At 47.1% G+C, this 22,460-nt stretch overlaps 1 protein-coding gene and 1 long non-coding RNA gene across 2 annotated transcripts; both read left to right on the plus strand.

The window, feature by feature from the left end:
* Window positions 1–247: 247 nt before the first annotated feature.
* Window positions 248–1,269, plus strand: LOC135395506 (uncharacterized). The gene is made up of 2 exons (XR_010423130.1): window positions 248–586; window positions 640–1,269. It is a non-coding gene; the product is annotated as an uncharacterized LOC135395506 (long non-coding RNA).
* Window positions 1,270–17,099: 15,830 nt separating this feature from the next.
* LOC135395507 (sulfotransferase 1B1-like) lies at window positions 17,100–18,739 on the plus strand. Its single transcript, XM_064626679.1, has 2 exons — window positions 17,100–17,962; window positions 18,097–18,739. Exons 1-2 carry the CDS (start codon window positions 17,183–17,185, stop codon window positions 18,712–18,714), a joined length of 1,398 nt encoding a protein of 465 aa, XP_064482749.1. The 5' UTR covers window positions 17,100–17,182; the 3' UTR covers window positions 18,715–18,739.
* Window positions 18,740–22,460: the final 3,721 nt, after the last annotated feature.

Consider the following 22,460-nt stretch of genomic DNA (forward strand, 5'->3'; position numbering starts at 1 on the left):
CGCGCTCCGCTGTTCGAGGCAAGTCTGCACGCCACTGTAGGTTATGCGTCGACTACTGTCGACTTAACGCAGTAACTGTAAGGGACTCTTACCCCTTCTTGTCCATCGAGTCTATTATGTATTCCCTGGGCAATGCAACTGTGTTTTCAACACTTGACTGTAGTAGAGGATTTTTGCAAATCCAAGTTGCACCGGAGGATGCCCCAAAAACAGCCTTTACGTGTCATAGAGGTTGTTCGAATTCTACGAATGCCTTTCGATCTGTCTAATTCACCCGCCAGTTTTCAGCGGTTGATGGATACAGTGTTGGGAAATGCGAAGTACAATTTCGCAATGGCATACATGGATGATGTCGTAGTGTTTTCTAGAAACTTTCAGGAACACTTGGAACACCTGCCAACCGTCCTTGCAAGGATGAACGAAGCGGGCATAACGATCAACCCCCGCAAGGTGCAGCTGGCATCGTCTAAGATCAGCCTTCTCGGCTTTGTGGTGGACGGAGGTACCATCCGTCCCAACGACAAGCTAAAGGCGATCATGGAGTTTCCGGTTCCCGGTAACATCAAAGTCTTGCAGCGCTTCCTAGGTATGGTTGGTTTTTACAGACAATTCATTCCTAATTGTGCCGAGCTAGCGCAGCCGCTTAACCAGTTGTTGCGCAAGGACAGGAGCCGGAATTGGGGAGAAGAGCAGGGACGATCATTTCGTGCTCTATCACAAGCAATCGCTGATACGGCTAGACTTTATCTGCCAGACCTCAACAAACCATTCGTTGCGCAAACAGATGCAAGCAATATGGAGTTTGCGCAGTTCTCTTGCAGGAGCATGACCCTATTCTTGGTCCAGTGGCTTTTGCAAGTCGCACGCTGAATCCGGCAGAACGGAACTACTCAGTCACGGAAAAGGAGTGATTTGCGATCATCTTCGCTTTCAGGAAGTTCGACCTGTGCCTGGACGGCAGTGCCTTCGCTGTCATGACCCAGTATACAATTAATATCCCCAGGACATACCTACAAGGTCGCTAACGTCCTGAATATCCGGATATCCATGCGATACTCATGGGACGTTCCAGAACGACATTCGCGTTTCGGTTTTACTCAGTAAATACCTGATGTCCCAGGTACATCCGCAAGATATCGTGCTTTGGATGTTTGGAAGGAAGAAGTAGCCTGAAGATCCCAGAGATATCCATGGATGGAACGTCACAGGAACGTCCCCAGGACGTCGTTTAGAGATATACGAATAAATTTGTGACATCTTGCTCTGACAGCAACTTTTTTTCTTGTGTTGAAAAAGCTAAAAACTAGAGCTAAAAACTCAAGAAAAAACTAGACATGGGGAACAAGTAAAATGGTTATGTATTTCTATCGTCCGCTTGCTGCTGCCCTTGCAAAACATTTGTGTGTGCACAACTACTCGTCACACAATACAGGAATTCGATCACTTTTACAGCTCCACTCAGCAGGTAATCGCATTATAGACAATAGCTTGAATTAAAAACATGGTATTTGACAATAACGAATGTCAGAAACGCTATTGGGTATACTTTGACACTACAGACAGACGGGTTATTTGCAAAGTCGCACCCCCTCACCGTTACAAATGTTTTACGCCCCAATAAACTTAACGAACGTGCTATCAACATCTCTATCAATTTGCCCTCTGGTGTCCGTTTAAGTCCGCGTATGTGACGGATGGGGCCAAAAGACAACGAGGGGGTAAGACGTGCACTGTTGCTGCTCTGTTGTTGTTAGGCCTAGCCAAATTCTTTCCTTTAGAACTTTTCACTTTTCGTTGCCTGTAACTGGCACTTTGCTGTTGAATAATTGGGTGCGAAGCCGTGTCTCCCGTTGAGACACCTGCTAAGCTAGAATGTACGTCAACCAAGATGATCGCATCTTGGTGTTCAAAGTGCGAGCACCACAGGGTTATTTCGGAAAAGGTGTGTTGGATGCTTGTAAACGTGTCGCGCCTGGTAAAGTTCGTGGTGCGCAGAATCAAGGGTATGGTTATTATGAGGTGGTAATGAATGATTTGGAAGGAGTGAGGTTGCTTAGGGAGGAGGGATCGGTTGTGATTGGGGGAAAAAAAGTTGATGCGTTTTATTTAGGAGCAAAGATGAGGAGGGTCACGGTGTTCAGGTACCCGATTGATTATCCTGACACAGACTTAGAGAAGGAACTGGGGAACTACGGTGTTGTAATTAAGACACAGAGGGAGAAGTACGGTGGTGACCACGAGGACTGCGAGACGGGTACGCGTTTCGTTCTCATGGAGCTTAGAGGGGAACTTCCCAACTTTTTGACGGTGAGAGGGACCCGTGTTGAATGTCTGTACCACGGGGTTACACGAAGATGTGCTAAGTGTGACGCGACAGACCATTTAGCTCGTGACTGTAAGGCCCTTAGATGCCGGTGGTGTGGCTCCTTCTATGAAGGAGAATGTGGGAAGTGTAAGGCAGGTAAGGAGAGGAAACGGAACGTCCCAGCCGACGTTAGAGTTTCGGTGTGGGGAGGAGTTCCCGATCCTGTTCACACTCCGTGGATTTCCGACGAGAATTTTCCTTGTTTGGGAAACACGGACAAGGACATGGAGGGGAACAAAGGTGTCGCTCAGGATGTGGATGATGGTGGTGAAAATTCGGTAGAAATGCACGAGAATATCGCGGGAAAAGAAGATAAAGAAAATCAGCGCGCACTTCAGGAGGAAAGTGCAGTGGTTCATCAGCTTCAGCACCAGAACAAGCAAGATGCTGAGGATGACGAAAGCCAGGGTACGGAGGAGTCGGAGGATGTAGAAGGGTGCAGTAGGGTGGACATAAAGGAAGTTCAGGTGCTCGAAAATCGCTCTAGTGATGACCCAGGGAATGTGTCTGACGCATCAACCACCGCAACGCTTTGTGCGTCTCCAGGCTCAAATGGCGAGTCGTCGGATAGTGGAGAGAGCGTAGCTACTCTGGTATCTGAAAGTGAAGGGCGTGTCAGTGACAGTAGTGAAAGGAATGATAGGGGCATGACTCTCAAAAGGAGGAGGATATCGAAGAGGAGGAAGAGGGCGGGTAAATGCGTCTAAGGTGCGTGTCTAGATGAGATTGCTGTTCTCCGGCGTGTTTTTCTTGAACCCTTCCCCGACTTCGTCAATGACTTTAAAATTATTAACGTTTAATGTAAGGGGATTTAGAAGTAGAGTGAAACAAAACGAAGTCATAGACCTAGCAAGGTTTTTAGGCGTGAATTGTATATTCATTCTAGAATCGCATTGGCACAAACAGCTGGAGGCAAAAGAAGTTGACAGATGTTTCAACACATTGTCTTATTGGAGCTACGGAACCCATAACTCACGAGGGGTCAGCATTATCTTCTTAAAACCAAGAGAGGTCAAAGTTATCAAGTTTGAGAAATACCTGCACGGGAGAATAGCAGCCGTAGACATAGATAACGATGGCACGTTGCTTAGACTTATCAATATATATGGGCCAAATAAAGCAAATGAGTCGGGGGAGTTTTATAGAGATGAGCTTCCTTACTATTTCATTTGAGCTTACAGTTTCATTGTGGGAGGTGATTTCAACTGTGTAATCGATGCAAAAGATACATCATCGGGTGTACATAACAACGTTTCTGGAGCTGCAGAGTTGCGGCAGGCTATAGATGCTTTTAAGTTGGCAGACGCTTGGTCATTGGCTAGAGGAGGAGGAAATGGCTTCACACGACTAAACAAATTGGGGGGAAGTCGTCTAGACAGAATTTATGTGTCAAGTCACTTGTTGTGTAATGTAGAAAATATTCAGACGATTGGGACCCTTGACATCTCTGATCATAAGGGAGTTTTAGTTGAGTTGACAAAAGTGGGTTTTCCAGGCTCCCGACACCCCTGGCGCATGAACACCAAATTACTGCAGTGTCCAGAAATTCATGCGGACATACAGACCTTAATTGAGAGAGCGGTCCGGGAGAGTGACCGTACATTTGCTTGGTGGGTAAAACTCAAAGATGACATCAGGAACTGTCTGGGAGCCTGGGGCCGGAAAAATGACCATGAGAAGCGTGCTTTGACATGCAAACTTCAGGCACATCTGCGCCAACTTCAACAAACCGGCACTGGCTTTCTTTCCGGTGTGACATTTTCTTCTGCCAACGATCACCTGGCACTCCTGAGGGAGGAGCGGTGGGAGGCAGTAAGGTACTTGGCGGCGAAAAATAAAATTGAGAAGGAAGCCTGGTGCTCCCGAAGGCTCCTCTCCAAACATCTTTCTTCGATTCAGCCACCAATGGAGGCTCTAATGAAAAACTGCAGCAGAATCACTGGTCAGAGACAAATAGCTGAAATGGCCAGAGAGTTCTTCTCAGACTTGCACGGGGGAGACCTCACAGAGTCGGACCGTTTCAGTTCCGATTACACCCGCAACAGGGGTGTTGAACTGAACTGTGAGGGGGTTGTTCAGGTTGTCCATAGCCTGAAAAACAGAAAAGCACCAGGACCCGATGGGTTGCCGACTGAGTTCTACAAGCAGTATTGGAACCTCCTGGGTCCCTCTCTGGTTAAGGTGCTTAATAACTCTCTAAAACAGGGATCACTACCAGATGAGTTTATGGAGGGAACCGTTACTTTGTTATGCATGGACCCCAGCGACAGGAGCAGTTGGGAGCCTGGAGGTCGATAACACTTTTAAACGTAGACTACAAAATTCTAGCAAAGGTTCTAGTAAAGAGGCTACAAAAAAACATGGAAAACTGGATATCGCCATTTCAGGGCGCAGCAGTCAGTGGTCGAAAAATACAGGACAAACTTTGGGAAATCAGGGATGTGATACAGTGGTTAGTGGAGAGGGACGTATTTTAATGGCCTTTGATCAAGAAAAGGCTTTTGATAGGTTGAAACACGCGTATTTGAGGGAAACGCTAGAACAAGTCGAAGCAGAAAATGAAATAGTAAGCACTATAGGAGCGATGTATAGAGGATGCAAGAGCAGGTTGCTCATCAACGATTGTCTAGGGAAGGAATTTACTATTAGAAGAGGTGTAAGGCAGGGTTGCCCTCTTTCTCCTCTTTTGTACGTACTGGCACTTGATCGCATTTTGCGAGAGCTCTATCAGTGTTCATCAATCAAGGGAGTGCGAATACCTGGCTCAGCACAGACAAAGACAATAGTCGCCTATGCAGACGACTTGTCCATGATTGTTCAGAGTGAAAAGGACGTGGAGAACACATTGCGGGTTTTAGAAGATTATGGGACAAGAAGTGGAGCGAAAATTAACAAAGAGAAATCGAAAATGTTGTACATGGGGGGCGAGTACCCAAGGAGAGGTCTAGGGCTTAGGGTTGTCGATGAAGTAAAAATTTTAGGTACCTATTTGATAAGCATGGAGCGTCTTGCAAGAATTGGTCCTACTTGAAGGCAGCAGTCGAAAAGATTATGAACGCTCACGACGAGCCTGCAATGTCACTTATGGCTAGAGCACAGGTCATTAAAGCGATCGTGGTGCCAAAGTACACCTACTTGTTCTCGGTCATTCACCCATCTCGGGATGTATGCCGAGGAATAGAGAAATGTTGTTTTAGCTTCATTTGGAGTGGAAAGACTCAGAGGGTGGCGCAAGAAAGATTAAAGCTTCCAGTAGAGGATTGTGGCCTGCAAATTCCGGACTTTCGACATTTGGCACAGGCATACGCGGTACATGGAACTTACAGTATGCTAACTCAGGAAGGTTCCGGGAAACTGTTATCCAGATTTTGGCTGGGCACTAACATAAAACTTTTTAGGCAAGAAAACATTTATCATAGAGTGCCAATGTCTGAAAACCAGCCAAGACTTTACAAAGTAGCGAAACAGGCTCTTGTACAGCTTAAAAAGTTGAACAATAATAAGGACTATGGCGATTGTAAGGTTGTGGAAATCTACAAAGACTTGAGGAAAGAATTTGTTGAGAATTCCTCTTCTCAGATAACACGAGAGGGATGGAGAAGATGTTGTGCAGGAGCCGTAAGACGGTAGAAGCAAACAGGGACGCAGACTCGGAGTCGAGGGGATCAGGCTCGTTTAATGAGACAGGCCACGAACGAAAGTGAGCCGAAATAGAAAAACCAGATGGCATGTCTCGAGATCCGCGAGCACAAAAACTAAAACTGCAAGTGCTGTCCCCTGGCAACGACACATTGCAATAAAATATGACCAACACTCCCCCTCAATGAGTCGTCGCTACCTTCAGCCCACACGCAAGAGTTCATGTAGGCCAAGACGTTCACAATGATGATGAGTTTTCTTGCCCGTTAGAGCCTTTGTCATGATGTCCGCGCAATTCTCAGATGAGCTGACATACTCTAGGCGTATCTTCCCTTCATCAATCTTTTCTCGCAGGAAAAAGTGCCGGAGCTCAATATGTTTGTTCCGCTCTGATGTTATTTGGTTTGTCGCAACGGAAATGGCTCCCTGGTTGTCGACGAACAATGGCTGCGGCTCTTCGACGCACTCGCGGGCGCCCAGTTCTTCCGTGAAGTGCTGGAGCCACAGGAGTTCTTTGGCTGCATGACACATGGCGATATATTCACCTTCGACCGTCGATAAAGCAGTTGATCTCTGCTTTTTGCTGCTCCACGTTATTGCTGCTCCAGCGAGCGTGAACACATATCCGCTGAAGGATCGCCGGTCAACTCTGTCAGCGGCCCAGTCAGCATCGCAAAAAGATTTCACGCGACTGCCGGTTTTCGTGCAGGTTAAGGCATATCCCTTGGTTTGCTTAACATAGCGCATAACGTGCTTCAAGCCATTCCAGTGTTCCTCTGTGGGATTTTCGTTGAACTGGCTCATGTACGCGGCAGCGAATGCGAGGTCAGTTCTTGTACCTCCAGCCAGGTAGAGCAATCCTCCCACTGCTTGGCGGTACTTATGAGTAACTGTGTTGCTATCTTGCCCTTCCTTCGTGGGTTTCTGGAATCGCATTCCAGCATCCAAGGGCGACGAAGCACCTTTAGCATCTTTCAATCCACAGTTGTCCACCATCTCTTCAGCGTATGCCTTCTGATCTAGGGTTAGCATTCCGTCTGTGCGTCGCTGTATCCTCATGGATAGGATGTAGTTCGCCTCACCGAGGTCCTTTACTTGGAACTCGGTTGCCAGGCTTCGTTTGAAGTCAATTACCGTTTGCTCATCCTTCGCCAAGATTAGTATATCGTCCACGTACACTCCGATGATGACGTCTCTTGTAATGTTCACGTAGACACAAGGGTCCGCTTTTGATCTGATCATTCCGATGTCCTTTAAAGGGACTATGAAATTTCCCGAACCCCCATACTTTTTTTCGCTGGAAACTGTTCTTCCCGCAGAGAAACTAATATGCCACAAATTTTTCCGGACGAAATCGCTCCACTCTGCGAGGAGCGCGCGCTGGAAATGTCTCTTCCGCGCATATTTCCCTGTCGATGGTGTAACTGTATGGACCGCACTTCGGTTCCCCGTTACGTCACCGGTGTTGCACAATGGCAAGTAATGCCGCGAGCTCGCGCTGTGGCTGCCGCCGCTGCCGCCGTCCAATCGCACATACAAGGTCACAAGGTCTCTGGTCGCGTCTGAGGGTTGAAGTTGAAGCATTACGTTTTCTTGGTTGGAGGCGTTCGGATAACACGCTATAATGAACAACTTTTTGCATGTGAATCGTTTGCTACAGTTGAACTGGCAAGTATGGCATGTGAGCTGTACTTTGTTCATCGAATGTATTCGTCGTCTGATCTGCGGCCGTTCACAACAAGGAACTCACGCACCTCCGTGGCTTTGAGAGTTTCGCTGACGAGTTACGTGGGCCTCTAGCGATTCACCGCAACATGTATTGGTTGTACCGCCGTCACCAATGGAAAGTGTCTGGTGGTTGCTTGGCGTTGCAGTTATATATACGTCAGTTGTAGTTATGTTTACATGTTAGCAATCTGACAACAAAGTAAGTGCGTTGTGAAGTGAGACTGTGATATTTGGAAGATGCCCCCTTTGTTGCTCGATTTGTTTGTACGAATCATCGTAAAAGACTGGGTGACCTAATGGTCTAATGTTTTGTTTTACTTTGTTTCAACTCATTACATTTACATCATTACTGTTATTATTCAAAGGAGCTTCGCGCCTTTAGGCGATTTTGACTTACTCCGCATTTATTGTTCTACAGGTGGCAGATTATGTTTAATGCAAGAATTTATTTATGAGCACGTCACGTATTCTGTATTCAATGTTGAACACGTCGAAAATCTGAACATTTAGCGTTGCCAACCACCATACCTACAAAAACTCAGCTATAGCGTATTCTGTAAGAGTATTCTGACATCGTATTGACTTCTGATAAGTGTTTGTCGTTTAACAAATTTATTGTTCAACCAGGTTTCCAATACTGTGTAATACATACATAACCCTAAGACTCGGGGACACAATCTCACGACACCAGTTCGCCTGCTTTGTTGCTCTCTTTTATTATTGTGTTACGTAAGCTTGAAGTCACCAGTTGTGTAACTGGAAAAAATAAAAAAAAAACAGTACTGACGTAGCGTGCCCAGTATTTTGCAATTAGAAAAACGACAAGTAATTGGTACTATTTCAAGTTAACTGCTTGTTGGTCTTCTGGCGGAAATCTGCTTTCTTTGTGAAAGAACTGTTCCATTTGCCACCGGGACAGAGTCCTCGCTATGCAGGCTCCTCCGAAGGTGTGAACAATATACAGAGCCCGAATGGTAGACAAGACACTGCATTAAAGAGGAATCTGGAAAGAGGGTGCACAGCATTTGTCTGCTCTGAATAGTGGGTTACAATGATCATGCTGTCTCATCTAAGTGGTTTCAGGCTCCGCTGAGGAAGTCACCTGTGAACATGAAGACAGGTCAGTGAAGCGAAAAGAAGGGATACGTATGTTCAACATATCACATAAATATTCTGTTGAAATATGGTTTCTAAGATCATGCTAAACGAAGTGTACTTTATCAACAGTGCACCACCTGAGTTTAGGGACTAGATTCGGTAACTTCTACTTTATTTTTTACTCTCTCTGTGCCGTAAGCGGCGGCAAGGTTCAGAGTCACGCAGATGAGAATTAACCCATTCACACAATCCTGAAATCTATGACAGTATTTGAACCACACGGACTGAGAGACCTTTGTCAGCTCCAATAACGAAAAATACAAACACCTTTGCGCCGTTTAGGTGGATGTTCTTTCCCAGGTGTGGACAGGTATTGTGATGGTGCTACACCTTGATTCAGACGACACTAAGCTCGTTATTCAGTACGTTCAAGAGGTTCAGCGTACGCTTCGTAAATTCGATCATGCAAATGTCCGCTACAAACACGAGCAGCTAGTCGATGGCACCGCATCGTCTTTCCATTCCGGCGGTCCGATTGCTTTGTGGCGTCAAAAGCTGTCCGTCTCGTCACTGATAAGCATGAAACATTGGATACCAGGCGAATATTGACGTAAATTGGGGCAACCAACTATCCAACATCGTCTCGGCATGTCGACGAAAACCACAGGATGCGACGATCGCGCGAAAGCTGCTGTCAGTGGAGTGCAGCTGTAGCTTCCACAGTTTCGCCACGAAAACCACCGCCCCCCCCCTTGACCACGTGATCATCCGTAACGAATCACGACAAAATAGCCGGAAAACGGCGCCAAAAAGCGCGCGCTGGCTGATCGAACTGCGCATGTGCGCTGCGTGCCCTCTCCATACCCTCTCACTCGAATTCTCCCCCCCCCCTGTTCCGAGCGCTTCGCTAGGCCATCTGCTAATATTATGAAAATGAAAGTCCAGAAGACGAAGGAGTTCACATGTACAAATTTATTGACACGGTAAACATATAAACAAGAAGCAACATTTGAATGCAAGTAAATCTACACGATTATTACAGAATAAATAAAGAATAAATAGCGACGAGCAACAGAAAGCGTGACTATCATATTATACAATCATTAAGGACTCCTATTCGATTTGCAGAAAGTAGATATTATTATACACATATATAGCACGTGATGAGTCGCAGAAGCCACCCGCTTCATCTCAGCACAACTGTAGAATTTTCAGGTGACAGGGGCCACATGTTCGCGGATCGCAGGGTCACGAACAACTGTCGGTGTCCGAATGAAGAAAGAAAAAGAACCTGTTAATGATATGGTAAACCCGAGCATTGGCAACGTTAATATTCTGAATACGCTACGTAAGACATGCTATCGTTACGCGCCTAATGACAAAATTCGAGGAGCCCTGCGTACGCAATGCACGCTGTTTTCCTTTCATGCACACCAGTGTATTAAACATCAGACACATTCAAATAGCGGAACAAAACGCAACAAGTAACGCCACGCAGAATCATCAACCATATCATGATTGTTAACCGGCAGAAAGTGATGTAATACGGGACAAGGCGTACCTCCATGTACACAGTTAGGCGACAGTATTAAACGTCTGATCACTGACATGCATCATACGTTTGTCTGCTTACCTTTCATTCAGGCGTTCGTTCCATGGCTCGAACATCGTCGAAATCCACGAAACGAAATCACCGTCTGCCTACATAGACGCCAGCTACACAACGGTCAGACGGGTCGGCGCCTCGGAGAAACGAACGCGGGCGAATCCACCGGTTAAATGAGCCTCAGCCAATCACGATCGAGAAAGGTCACGTGGGGGGCCGGAGCCAATGAAAAGTAAATAGCCGGAATTTGGCGGGAAACGCCAGCGGCGACACTATTTTCGCGGCGGCGAAACCCGCTTACTGTGCCTCCTCTGCTGCCGTCATGGAGATTTCCACTCCCGATGAACGCATACGCAGGATCGTACGGCGCATGCTCCTGGCGGGATTCCTCGGCTCGGCAACACCAGTGGAGTGCAGCTGTAGCTTCCACAGTTTCGCCACGAAAACCACCGCCCCCCCCCTTGACCACGTGATCATCCGTAACGAATCACGACAAAGTAGCCGGAAAACGGCGCCAAAAAGCGCGCGCTGGCTGATCGAACTGCGCATGTGCGCCGTGTGCCCTTTCCACACCCTCTCACTCGAATTCTTTCTCCCTCCCCCCTGTTCCGAGCGCTTCGCCCGCTTCGCCATCTGCTAATGCTAAAATTATCGAGAAGCAGAAAATGTTCAAAAAAACGCGTCAAGTTGCCCGCTGTGTCTCCGCTCGGCAGCTCGCCACAGCGCGGCGCCAGCTGTCCTCCCTTCGCCGAATCCGTTTAAATTCGCTCCCGAGAAATCCGCTCGCGCGACGAAGGTAAAATTTCGGTTCTAGACTCAGAAAAATGTCCTCTTTCGAACGAAACGAAGAAAAAAATCGTTTCATAGTCCCTTTAAAAAAATAACGGCTCATTGCATCACAACGAAACCGACTGCATAGTATTACTAGTAGCCTAAAGTGTTTCAGAGTATTGTTTGCACCACAATTAACTAATTAATTAGTGGGAATTAATTTTCTAACTTTCTAATTACGAGGATTACAACGAAGATGTCAATTGTGAAGTTGTAGGCGCTGCCATGAGAAAACGAATCCAGTTGGTTTTCATCTCTCTAGCTCTAACGACTTGTTTTTTCCCGGGTCTCCAGAAATGCGCCCGCACTTCCGAAGCTTGGACGGAGCATGTTTCCGTCGCGCAAAAAGAGCGCTCGATCGCAGCGCCTTCCCAGGTCCACTTGACGAACAAGGAGATACGCAATCCATTCCACCTACACTCTTATCTGTCACCCTTGCATGGTGCCGTATCTGCTAGACGATCAGGGGCCACAGTGACGATGACAACGCGGCACTTTGTCTTTTTATTGTTTTTTTTTATTTCCTCCTCTTTTTTTCTTCTTTCGCCGTGAAGCAACTGAAATTATGCGACAGGGAAGGTTATCTTTCAACGTAAGCACATTGAACCTCGAGCATGGGTTTACAAAATAAAAATAAAAAGCAAGCAAACCAGAGAACACAAGGAAGAGCTTCCGCGGGTGGCATTTGTTCAGACCCTCTTTTAACGTTTACGCATTTACTCATTTACTGCCACTCTTTGAAGAATGGTTCGTGACACAAACAATGCGTTATTCCAGCGAAGAGCCAGCGGGTATGATGCGTCCCCTAAGTGCTGCACAGGGAAAAAAGAAAAGAGCAGGATAAAAGTAATCGCCTCTTTTTGATGTAACATATTTTAATGACAACTTATTTTAAGAAAGAGCAACGTGTGACTGCATTTCGCACATGTGTTCGAACATAACAAACAATATTATGGACATTAAGAGCAGGTGCTCGAAGAGGTCGCCTTGCGTCGTCACACAAAATCGGCATCTCCTGGCTGTGTTCTCGATCGCCCTCCGCAACATGTCCTCGGGAATTTCACGGCAAACTTGAGTGATCTTCGCGTTGAGGGCATCAGGCGTTGTCGTGTCCTCGACGTACACGCGGTCCTTCACATATCCCCACAAAAAGAAATCCAAAGGCGTAAGGTCCGAGGACCGGCAAGCCATGGCACTGGTCCGAACCTTCCCACCCACTGGTTAGGAAATGCGTGGTCGAGATAGGCGCGAGCTGGGCTGGAGCTGTGTGCGGGAGCGCCATCGTGCTGAAACCACAGCTGACCATATCGCGCTAGTGGGAGGTTGGCGCAGTACTCTTCCACGGCGCCCTGAAGAACCTCGTTTAGGTATGTGTCCGCGGTCAGTGTCCCATCAAGGAAGACGGGCCCAATGAGGGTCCCGTCGGAAATGCCGCATCAGACGTTGAGGGACCAGTTATACTGATGATGCGACTTGCGAAGCCAATGGGGATTGGTGGTACTCCAATAATGAGAGTTGCGCACGTTCACCTGCGCGTCCCGGGAGAAGTTTGCCTTGTCCGTCCAGATAATGTTTCTCAAAAATTGCGGGTTCTGATCGACAATGCACAGCCAGTTGGCATAGTGCAATCGGGTTTCGAAGTCTCTGCGCTGCAACTGTTGATGCAGTTGAACGTGGTAAGGATGGAGACAGGCCTCTTTTGCTACCCTCCACACCGTCGACAACGGAATACCACTCTGACTGCTGGCCTCGCGGAGGCTGGCTAGAGGGTGTGCCTCAAAGAACGCCATAATGTTGGTTCGACGTCGTCTGAAGGTGTCGATGACCTACGACGCTTTTGGGAAAACTTGCCGAATTCTTTTAGCGTCTCGTGTTGACGAACAATCATCGCAGGGCTTGGTCTCCTGCCGGGATGCCACATCTGAAAAATCTTCACTGCCTTTTTCATATTGCGCTGTGCAGCACCTAGGGCAAGCACCATGTCAGCTCTTTCTTCTTTGGAATAGGGCATTATTTGATCCGCAGAGCATTCAACAAAGAGTGTGCGTACGGAGACGAAAGTGAACAAAGGATCAAGGTGCTTCGGTTGAAAGATAGCCACCCTTCCCTGTCGCGTACTTTCATTTGCTTCACGGCGAAATCAGAAAGAAAGAAGAGGAAATCAAACAAACAGTAAAAAGACAAAGCGCCGCGCTGTCATCGTCACTGTGACCTCTGATCGTCTAGCAGATACGGCACATGCAAGGGTGATAGATAATAGTGTAGGCTGGAATGGTCGCATATCTCCTTGTTCGTCAAGTGGACGTGGGAGGGCGCTGCGATAGAGCGCTCTTTTTGCGTGACGGAAGCATGCTCCGTCCAAGCTTCGGAAGTCCGGGCGCATTTCTGGAGACCCAGTAAAAAACAAGTCGTTAGAGCTAGAGAGATGAAAACCAGCTGGATTCGTTTTCTCATGGCAGCGCGCCTACAACTTCACAATTGATATCTTCCTTGTAATCCTCGTAATTAGAAAATTAATTTCCACTAATTAATTAGTTAATTGCGGCACAAAAAATACTCTGAAACACTTTAGGCTACTAGTAATACTATGCAGATGGTTTCGTTGTGACGCAATGAGCCGTTATTTTTTAAAGGTGGGGTTCGAGTTAAATGAAACACCCTGTATATGTCCATGACGCGAGTAATTTTCACTGACCCAAAGGAGGTCACGTGGGATTGCGTGACGCTTGCGAAATGTACAGCAATGAGAATGGCGAAACGAAACTTGTGAATCGTGCATTGCTCTTCATGGTAGCTGCCAGAAAATCGAAGCAAACTTATGAGACACTGGATTACAGGTATGTTGGCATCTTTTTCACTCCTGCGCATCATTTACGTGGACACATGGGTACGGTGTCTCGCGATGCTGGAGAAGTATTTGCATGGGGAAGTGTGCATGGTTCTAGACCTTTTATTTTTGACAGCGTAATGGGAATATCGGCACCCCTCGTGTTGTGGCTTGCATGTGACCAACCAAGAGCTGTTCCCCTACTAGCGCTTCCTATAAACGACAAAACCAAACATGTGGGAAGGTATATTTTGATTACTCATATATAACGAGAAAATGTATCGTTTTCAGGTTGCTGCCACTGCTCCATGTGCCCGCAATTGTCCTGCGTGTATATGATTAAACTAACGACGTCGCCCACCACGGCGGCAGTGTTTTGCTCACACGCGTTTCAGCATGAAACCTTCAGGTAACATTTGCTACTTACACTTCTGATATACTGATTCTGAATTTACATATTCTAGCTTACAGTAATTCCGAATGCACAAGGTGACACATGCTTACAACATTGTGACATCAGTGCAGTGGCATAAGCACTAATGTAGTGCCCCTCAAAGATGAATGAGGGGACTCTTCCATCCCATGTAAAGCCTCATAAAATACCTTCTGAAATATTTTTCGGACTATGCAACTGTATCATGATGACGTAATTGTCATTGTTTACCGTAGTTTCTTGAATATGTTTTGAATATATCGGAAAAAAATGTCTGGTTGACAACACGTCTTATGGTCATCGTCAAACAAGAGCATATGTCGTTTTGTTCAGCACCTTATGTTCTTTTTTTTTAAATATATTTCGGGTGGACGTACACTGTAGAAGGCAGCTAGTGGGGAAAGGATCATGGTCATAGGTCATGTGACTCCTCGTACATGCACTTGTGGAGTAACCTTTTCAGAACACACTCAAACAGTTTGCTCGCAGAACCAACAAGTAGGATGTTTTTCGAATGGTGAGAGAAAATGGCGTAACAGATACATATGGGAATAAAAACATTTTTCACGAGTGATGCATGAAACTGTGTCGCAGTATTGTGTGTGACACAAGCCGTGGGGGCAGACCGCCTCGGACACACTTGGGGAAGGATAAAACACAGCGGTTGCTAATATGGTGGATGCTTCTTTTTTTCTTTTTTGCCGTGATGAAACATCTTCGGCCGAAATGAGACTACCTTCGGCCGTAATGAGACACTAGGGGATTAAAGGATTCTCGGCCGTAATGAGACACTTGGGGATTGAAGGATTCTCGGCCGTAATGAGACTTTCGGCTGTATTCAGACTTCGGCTGTAATGAGATGCTACCCCTGAGACGACCATAGCCATTAGCCACAGAGTGAAGAAGCCACTTCATTCACCTTGCACGGGTCTCACATTAAAAGCACTCTCTTGCCGTCCGTTGCAAACGTTGTGGTCACTCGTTATTTAGCTCCACAAATCCATTCAAAATTATTTTCTTACTGTATTTTTAAATAGGGCAGTACTATACAACAGCTCTTGCTTCAAATGACATAGGGTTCCATACCTTGGCGTCAAAGTAGGTCATACTACATAAACCGTAATTTGTTCTAACGCGTGAGAGACATATAGATGCAAATTACCATCTTTTAAAATATGGCGTTGACAGTCTCTCGTGTTCGCCATTTGAGTTCATTTCTTCTGTACTGTTTGCTGTTCTCCTATTGAACATCGAAGCGATGTGCAAGAATATGTGCGTACTTCCTTCCGGGTAAGGATGTGTTAAATGCGCTTTCGGAGTCAGGAAAGTTTCGGAGGGACACATAGGTATCTCATTATATAAAGGTATAGGCCCCGTAACCTTGATTCTTATACAGGGTGTCCCAGAAAACGTGTCATTGAATTATATAAAAAAACTACGCCACCTAGAATCATGCGGTCAACGGCATTTCTTCTTGCTAGGTTTTTGCCACCTCCTGATGTGCATGTCATGTAACCTCAGTTTAATTATGTAAATTTTTGCGAAGTGAACTCGGAAATTTGCCAAGTAAAGCTCACTTTTTTACCCTACCAACATGAAGAGCGTGCCGAATTCGCTCAAATTCATGTAATTGACAGTGATATTAACGAGCTATCCCATCGGAAAAAATAGCCGAAAAGCATGCTTTTCGGAGCACCGGACCATAACGCGCGATGACTTTTTGAGCGCTATCGCTCTGAGTCCGACGAAAGGAGGTTCCAAACAGAGTGATAGTAGAAAAAGTAACAGTTCTTAAGATTGGGAGAGGGAAAGCATTATACCAGCGAACGTCGGACGCGATAAGCCATGCCTGTGTTATCTCTTTCTGCGATGCCGGGGTGGGCTGGGTTTCCAACCTCCTTTCGTCGGGCTGACAAAGACCGCGCTGAAAAATTCATCGTGCGCTATCCTGTGGGAGCTCCGTAGAGCATGATGTTCGGCTATTTTTTTCTATGGAATAGCTCCTGAGTATTCCTGTCAATTATCAATTCGAATAAATTAGACCCGCTCTGCATATTGGTGGGGTAAAAAAGTGACCTTTACTTCACAAATATCCGACTTAGGCTCGCAAGAATGTACATAATTTAACTTACGTTACACGACATTCACATCAGGAGGTGGCAAAAACCCAGTAAGAACAAATGCCGTTGACCGCATGGCTGCAGGTGGTGGAGCTTTTTTTTTTATAATTCAATGACACGTTTTCTGGGACACCCTGTAGACAAATACACAGCCAGCATGTCAAGCCTCACTTAGATCTCACTAACTCATACTCAGTGCCACCCGCTGAGCAGGCAGAGAGCTCGGTACAGCACGCCACCAACGCTAGCTGAGCGTACGGGTGTAGTGTGACGTCATTATACGGAAAAAAGGAAAAATGTAAGGCGTTTTATAGCCAGACGTAGTTAAAGCAGCTACTGCCACCGCTAAACAAATATTTGTCTAGAAGTAGCAGCAATGCAGGAAATCAAGAGGAATGGATAAACAATAGTGCTGTCAATATCCATGAAGAAGAAGACTGCTAGCACGAGACTTCCCAGTTCGGAATTTCATTTAATCATCGGCGCATCACCGAGGTCGGGCTTACGTCCCTTGAACAAAACTGTATCTAGCATCATGACTTCTGAGCCGCCATCACAGGAGCGACGCGATTCTTCAACCGAACGTCCACCAGCCACGCCAAACGAAATACCTTCAATGAAAACAGAAACGTCGAATGTACCCAATCAAAGTACACCAGCGTACAGTGTACCCGTAAGTGGGACTGAATCACCGACTGAAAGACCACCTGTTACACCGAATGAGCTTGACCTTCAGACCCCTTCAGCTCTGTCGGGGGCTCCAATGACCTCGATTACACCCTGTTTGTCATGTGGACGTCCTTCCACAAAGCCCAAGTCGGGAACGCCACCAGCGCTGTTCCTGGCTATGCCTACCTCAGTACCTTCTGGTATGCCAACCTCAAAGTTATCGGGAATGCCGTCCTCGTTCTCGGACTTGCCTACCTCGTTATTTCCCAATTTACCGGCCTCAGTACTTCGGGACTTCTCCTCGTCTGTATCGCCAGCCAGCACGGCGCCTGGAACTCCGCGAAAAGGCAGTCAATCACCCCGTACACCAGACACACCAGGCTCCGTGACCCCTCCTCCATCTAGGAGACCCTCATACGTTGAAGTTGAAGGCGTTTTGGAGCCATGGGCCTGCGATGTGGACCATGTCATGTACGCCATTATGTACCGGCCATACCCCGGAGACGTGTTCGTGGCATCTTATCCTTGCTGCGGCGGGAGGTGGATCGCGTACCTGCTCTATATGCTCACCAACGACGGTGAGGAACCCTCCAGTCAAAACCAGTTGGTTCAGGAGATACCGCTCCTTGAATATGTCGGCCGCAAGGTATGCCATTGTTCGACCTTTTGTTAGATTTGTTTATGCACTGCACATCATTGTACAATATGTGAAGCAGCTTTCAAAGTAGCAATATTAAACGATATTTTATGTTAGTAAAGAACGCACCTTTTTCGCTGAAGGCCGAGAAGACTGCACCACCTCGGAAGCTGAAGACTCACCTTCCCGCTTCAAGGATGAGACTCAGTCCTGCGGCCAAGTATGTCTACGCCATTCGAAACTACAAGGACTGCTGTGTGTCCCTGTACGGGCACATGGTAAGGCGGGCATCCGATTACCGCTTCAATGATGGAACGTTCGAGGACTACTTTGAGAGTTTCCTGGCAGGCACCGTTGAAGACAACGACTACTTCGACCACATCAACAGCTGGTGGCGCCACCGAAATGAAAGCAACTACTTCTTCCTGCACGTGGAGAACCTGAAACAAAATTTCGAGAGGGTCATCATACAGCTTGCAGAGTTCCTGGAAGGTCCTGCGGCTCTGCTTGTTCAGGACCGGGTAAAGCTGGATCGGCTTGTGTCCCGGGGAACGTTCAACTGTTTTAAGAAGGACCAGAGCTACGCGGTGTCGTACCTCCGAGACGTGGACTGCTTCCTCAACTGCTTGAATTGCGTCGACGGCTATTGGAGAAAGCATCTGACGGAAGAACAGTCCAGACGTTTGGACGAGAAGTTCTCGGAGCGCACCAAGGGAACGACACTGGAGCTGCTCTTCTTGGCGAGAGTATCCAAAACATAAAGCTCTGGGAATTGGCAACAATACATCATCGTTGTAGTTCTTGAAGTATAGCTCCGTACAATTGTTTTTTTCCGGGCGCGCAGAATATTGTTATAACCTGCCAAAATAAATACGTAACTCGTCACGTGACCGAGGAACGATGAGGGCCCTGAATCTCAAATGAAAGTCGCCGGCTTCAGTGGGGGGCGAAATTTCTTCACACGATTTTATTATAGGGGTCGGCTGAAAAGTAATGCAGTCTCGCGTAGCACGCAAACAAATAGATATTCGAATGGAACAAAAATAGGTGGAAGTACATTTTATTGGGTAAGAAATCGTACGTTTGCTTTTTAATTTACAGCTACACATTTATCGCAACGGTGAACCAGTTTTCTCACTCCGTGAATGAAGAATTCCGGCCGTGCTTCCTTTATCTACAACCTTATTTCATAAACCGTGGTGAAATGAATGTTCTTAATGTCAATCTTTAAATTCGCGAAGAGGTGAAAGTCGGAGCGCACCAAATTCGAGTATGAAGGGTGCGGGATAGGTTCGAATTTCAACTTCACAAGAGCCGCGGCGGTAGCACAGCATGTGCATATGTGCGGCCGAGCTTTATCGTGTCATCTATGGGGGCGTGAAAGGGACTATCACATTCGGAAAGGTGTTTATGAGACCGATACGGTAATGTTCGGCACGGTTTCACAGTCTACTTGGCCAAGTTTATCTGCCGAAAACAGCGTACCTATTACATAGCCGAGTAAAGATTCGCACTCCCTCTTCAGCTAATCAGAATGACGTAAGCCGGGCACATGAAATGGGATTGCAGAGCAGGTGATTGTCTCCGCTTCACGTTCGCACCGCAATATACTCAGTGAAAAGCCTCCGTAAATACGCCGACTTTCGTTTACCAGTGTGAGTGCTGACGTGACCACGTTCCGTGGAACACGGTGTTACGCTCCTGGCTGTACAAACAAGTACGACGCTAACCAGAAACAGCATTCCACGAGCCGATCTCATACTTCTCCGCGACCTACAGACGCCATCACTCCCGCCCGGCGGTCAGATGCCAAGGTCTCCTGCCGCTCCCTGGCTCCCCGAACCGCGCAAAAGGGCGCTCACTTATTGGCCTTGTCCAAGTGACGTTTACAGAGATGGAATTCCGGAATGCTCTCAACATCCGTCGTCTGCTCTTGCCATGTATTACTTCAAATTGCACAGAAACAACTCTACTAATTCGCGTCGAATTTTTGGCGTTATTGTCGGTGTTGTACGAGGAGTAAAATGACACTGTAGTTTCGGAATCGACCGCGACCGATGCGATAGTCCCTTCTAGTCCCTTCAAGTAGCAGCTCTACCAAACGCGCTCGGTGTATTCTGTTTCTCGTACTCCGGTGCGTCTACTAAACGGTCTGTCCGAGACACGAGCGCGATACGCGCCCAGGAGAAGTTTCCAAGACCGCTCATTGGGTTTCCGGCCTCCACCTTCCTCCGTATGCCACAAAGCAGAGCCGTACTTCCGCGATTCCACCTGCAAGTTGGAGCGTGAGAGTTCATCCAGAGCGCAACGCTACGGAAAACGAGTGACACCATTTAGAAAAAAGGTGAGCGCTCCCGGAGCTCTGGAGCCGCTACTTAACACGCCCTATGAGCGCACCACTGAGTGTCAGACACCAACGAGTTTTTCGTAGTGCACAGGAGGCAAGCAAGCTGGTGTGTACGATCACATGGCAACACATCCTTGAGCTTTGGTAACAACTTACAACACAAGGACGGAGGACAAAACAAGAGAAATGCACGCCGACAGACTCAAGAACCAGCAATGACAGCTTTATTGACATATGGACATGGTGGGGAGCGAGGTTAGGGAAGAGGGTAAATTGAGGTTACCAGGGTCTCCCATGACGAATAAGGACAAGGAGACTTGAGGACGTTGAGAGATGGCTGACTAACACAGTCCTTCGTGGTCGCTATTTGGGAAGCTTCGAGCAAGTCGCGTGTCTGGCGGTTCTTGCTTGAGAAAAGAGGTTTTGTATTTTCAAAAGCCGGGAGACAAGTAAGCCAATAGATTACGTGCTTAGAGAGTTCGGAGGTGTTTGAGCTGTTTTTGACGTTCTCATGTTTTCTTATTCTATCATTAAGGCACCGGCTTGCCTGTGACCTATGTAAGTATACGTCCACACGTGAGGAGAATCTTACAGACGCAGTACTTTTTGCAGTCGACGAATTTCGTGCAGTGGCGAGTAGTGCATATATTTCTTTGAATGCAACATGTGAAAGCTGTTAGGCTCGAAAGCTTGTTATGCACTGAAAAATAACAACGCTGCATGTTATGAGAGGTTGCAAATTTTAGCTAGCGCGTGGGAGATTCCACGGAAGAAGGCAAGGACTAAAGGACGACTGTTATTTTGAGTGTGTCTAGCTTGTGAAGGGCAAAGACGGTTGTACAAGTGCCTGTGAATGTTTTCTGTTTGGTATCCTGATGGAACCAGCCGAGAAATTTGGTGCGATACAGTTGAAGGAACCCTACGTATGCAGGATTTTCTCATAGCAGAGGACAACACATCTTTGATAAGGCTGGACTTTACTGCCTTTGGATGGCAGCTCTGACGTGGGAGGAATGGTTTTGGCCCCACTCTGACATATTCCAAGCAGCGAGTGGGGGCAGTAAGCAAGGTGATGTCTAGAAATCTTAAAGAACCATTAGAGGGTTATTCTGGGAAGTATTGCAATTCTGGGCAGCACTCACGAGCTCCGGAGATTAGTTTATTTATGGCAGTGTTGTCTCGAGTCACCATGATGATATCATCCACATAGCGTCGGATAATGGTGGTTGAGCGTACAGCTAGAGGAAGTTGTTAAGGCATTATCTATCACATTTCGCTAAGCTTGGACGCGACGGCCGACCCGATACATATGCCCTTAGATTGGGTCAACTGACTACCATTGAAGCCTAGAACCTTTGAGGAGAGCTAAAGGGGGACTAATTCTAGGAAAGTTGACACGGAACCTCCGGATTTCCATTGGACGTGTTTCCTGTTGAGCGGGATACCCGGGGAGCAAGGGGCTGGCGCTGGCAAAAAAGTACTTCTGATTAGTTCGAATGGCACGCTTGGAATCAAAATACAGACGTACCATGTTACCGAATTCTCCCATTTTAAAACAACTGCCATTATACTTTCCTGTCACTGGGCAATTTCCATGTGGATATGGGCGGTTATTTGTGGGTCATGCCCACGTCAAGCAGTCGACTTCATTGAAAGTCGTCTATTACAAATTCCCACCATTTACGTCGAGGAATAATGTTCTCAACACAGGTGTCGTCTAAACAAAGCCAACGTGTCCCCAGCCTGCGCAGTACATGAGCAGACAACAGAAAGAGATGTCACTGAGAGAGCAATGTATTGCTCAAAAGCTGTTTTCAGGTCTCAGCTTCCAAGCACAGGGTCCCAATGTTGAATTCGCTCGTGGCAAGCGTTATGGCCGTTTTTAAAGTTTGCGCTCTCCACCATCTCCACGCGGCAGCACGTGCAAACCGTTTCGGTAGGCTACCAATTCAAACACTACTGTTTGGCGCACCTCCAAACGCGTACGAACTGCGATAGCATTGCAGCAGACGAAGGGCAGTCCCTGCGCTGTGACCGTACATGATTTGTGTGCAGTGCAACAGCAAACCCGACCATAGGTTGCCATGGGCAGGAGCGCGGATTCCGCCTGCAAACGCGTTCACTTCTTGTTAAAGTCACTGTACTCTTTGGTGCAGTGGC

The sequence above is a fragment of the Ornithodoros turicata genome, chromosome 5 (genome assembly GCF_037126465.1).
Source record: "Ornithodoros turicata isolate Travis chromosome 5, ASM3712646v1, whole genome shotgun sequence".
NCBI classification, from domain to species: Eukaryota; Metazoa; Arthropoda; class Arachnida; order Ixodida; family Argasidae; genus Ornithodoros; species Ornithodoros turicata.

Bases quoted from the DNA above. Each gene is read 5' to 3' on its own strand.
- LOC135395507 (XM_064626679.1), top strand. From the start codon at position 17,183: ATGACTTCTGAGCCGCCATCACAGGAGCGACGCGATTCTTCAACCGAA. The intron at 17,963-18,096 runs GTATGCCATTGT...TTTTCGCTGAAG, and splicing joins TTGAATATGTCGGCCGCAAG to GCCGAGAAGACTGCACCACC.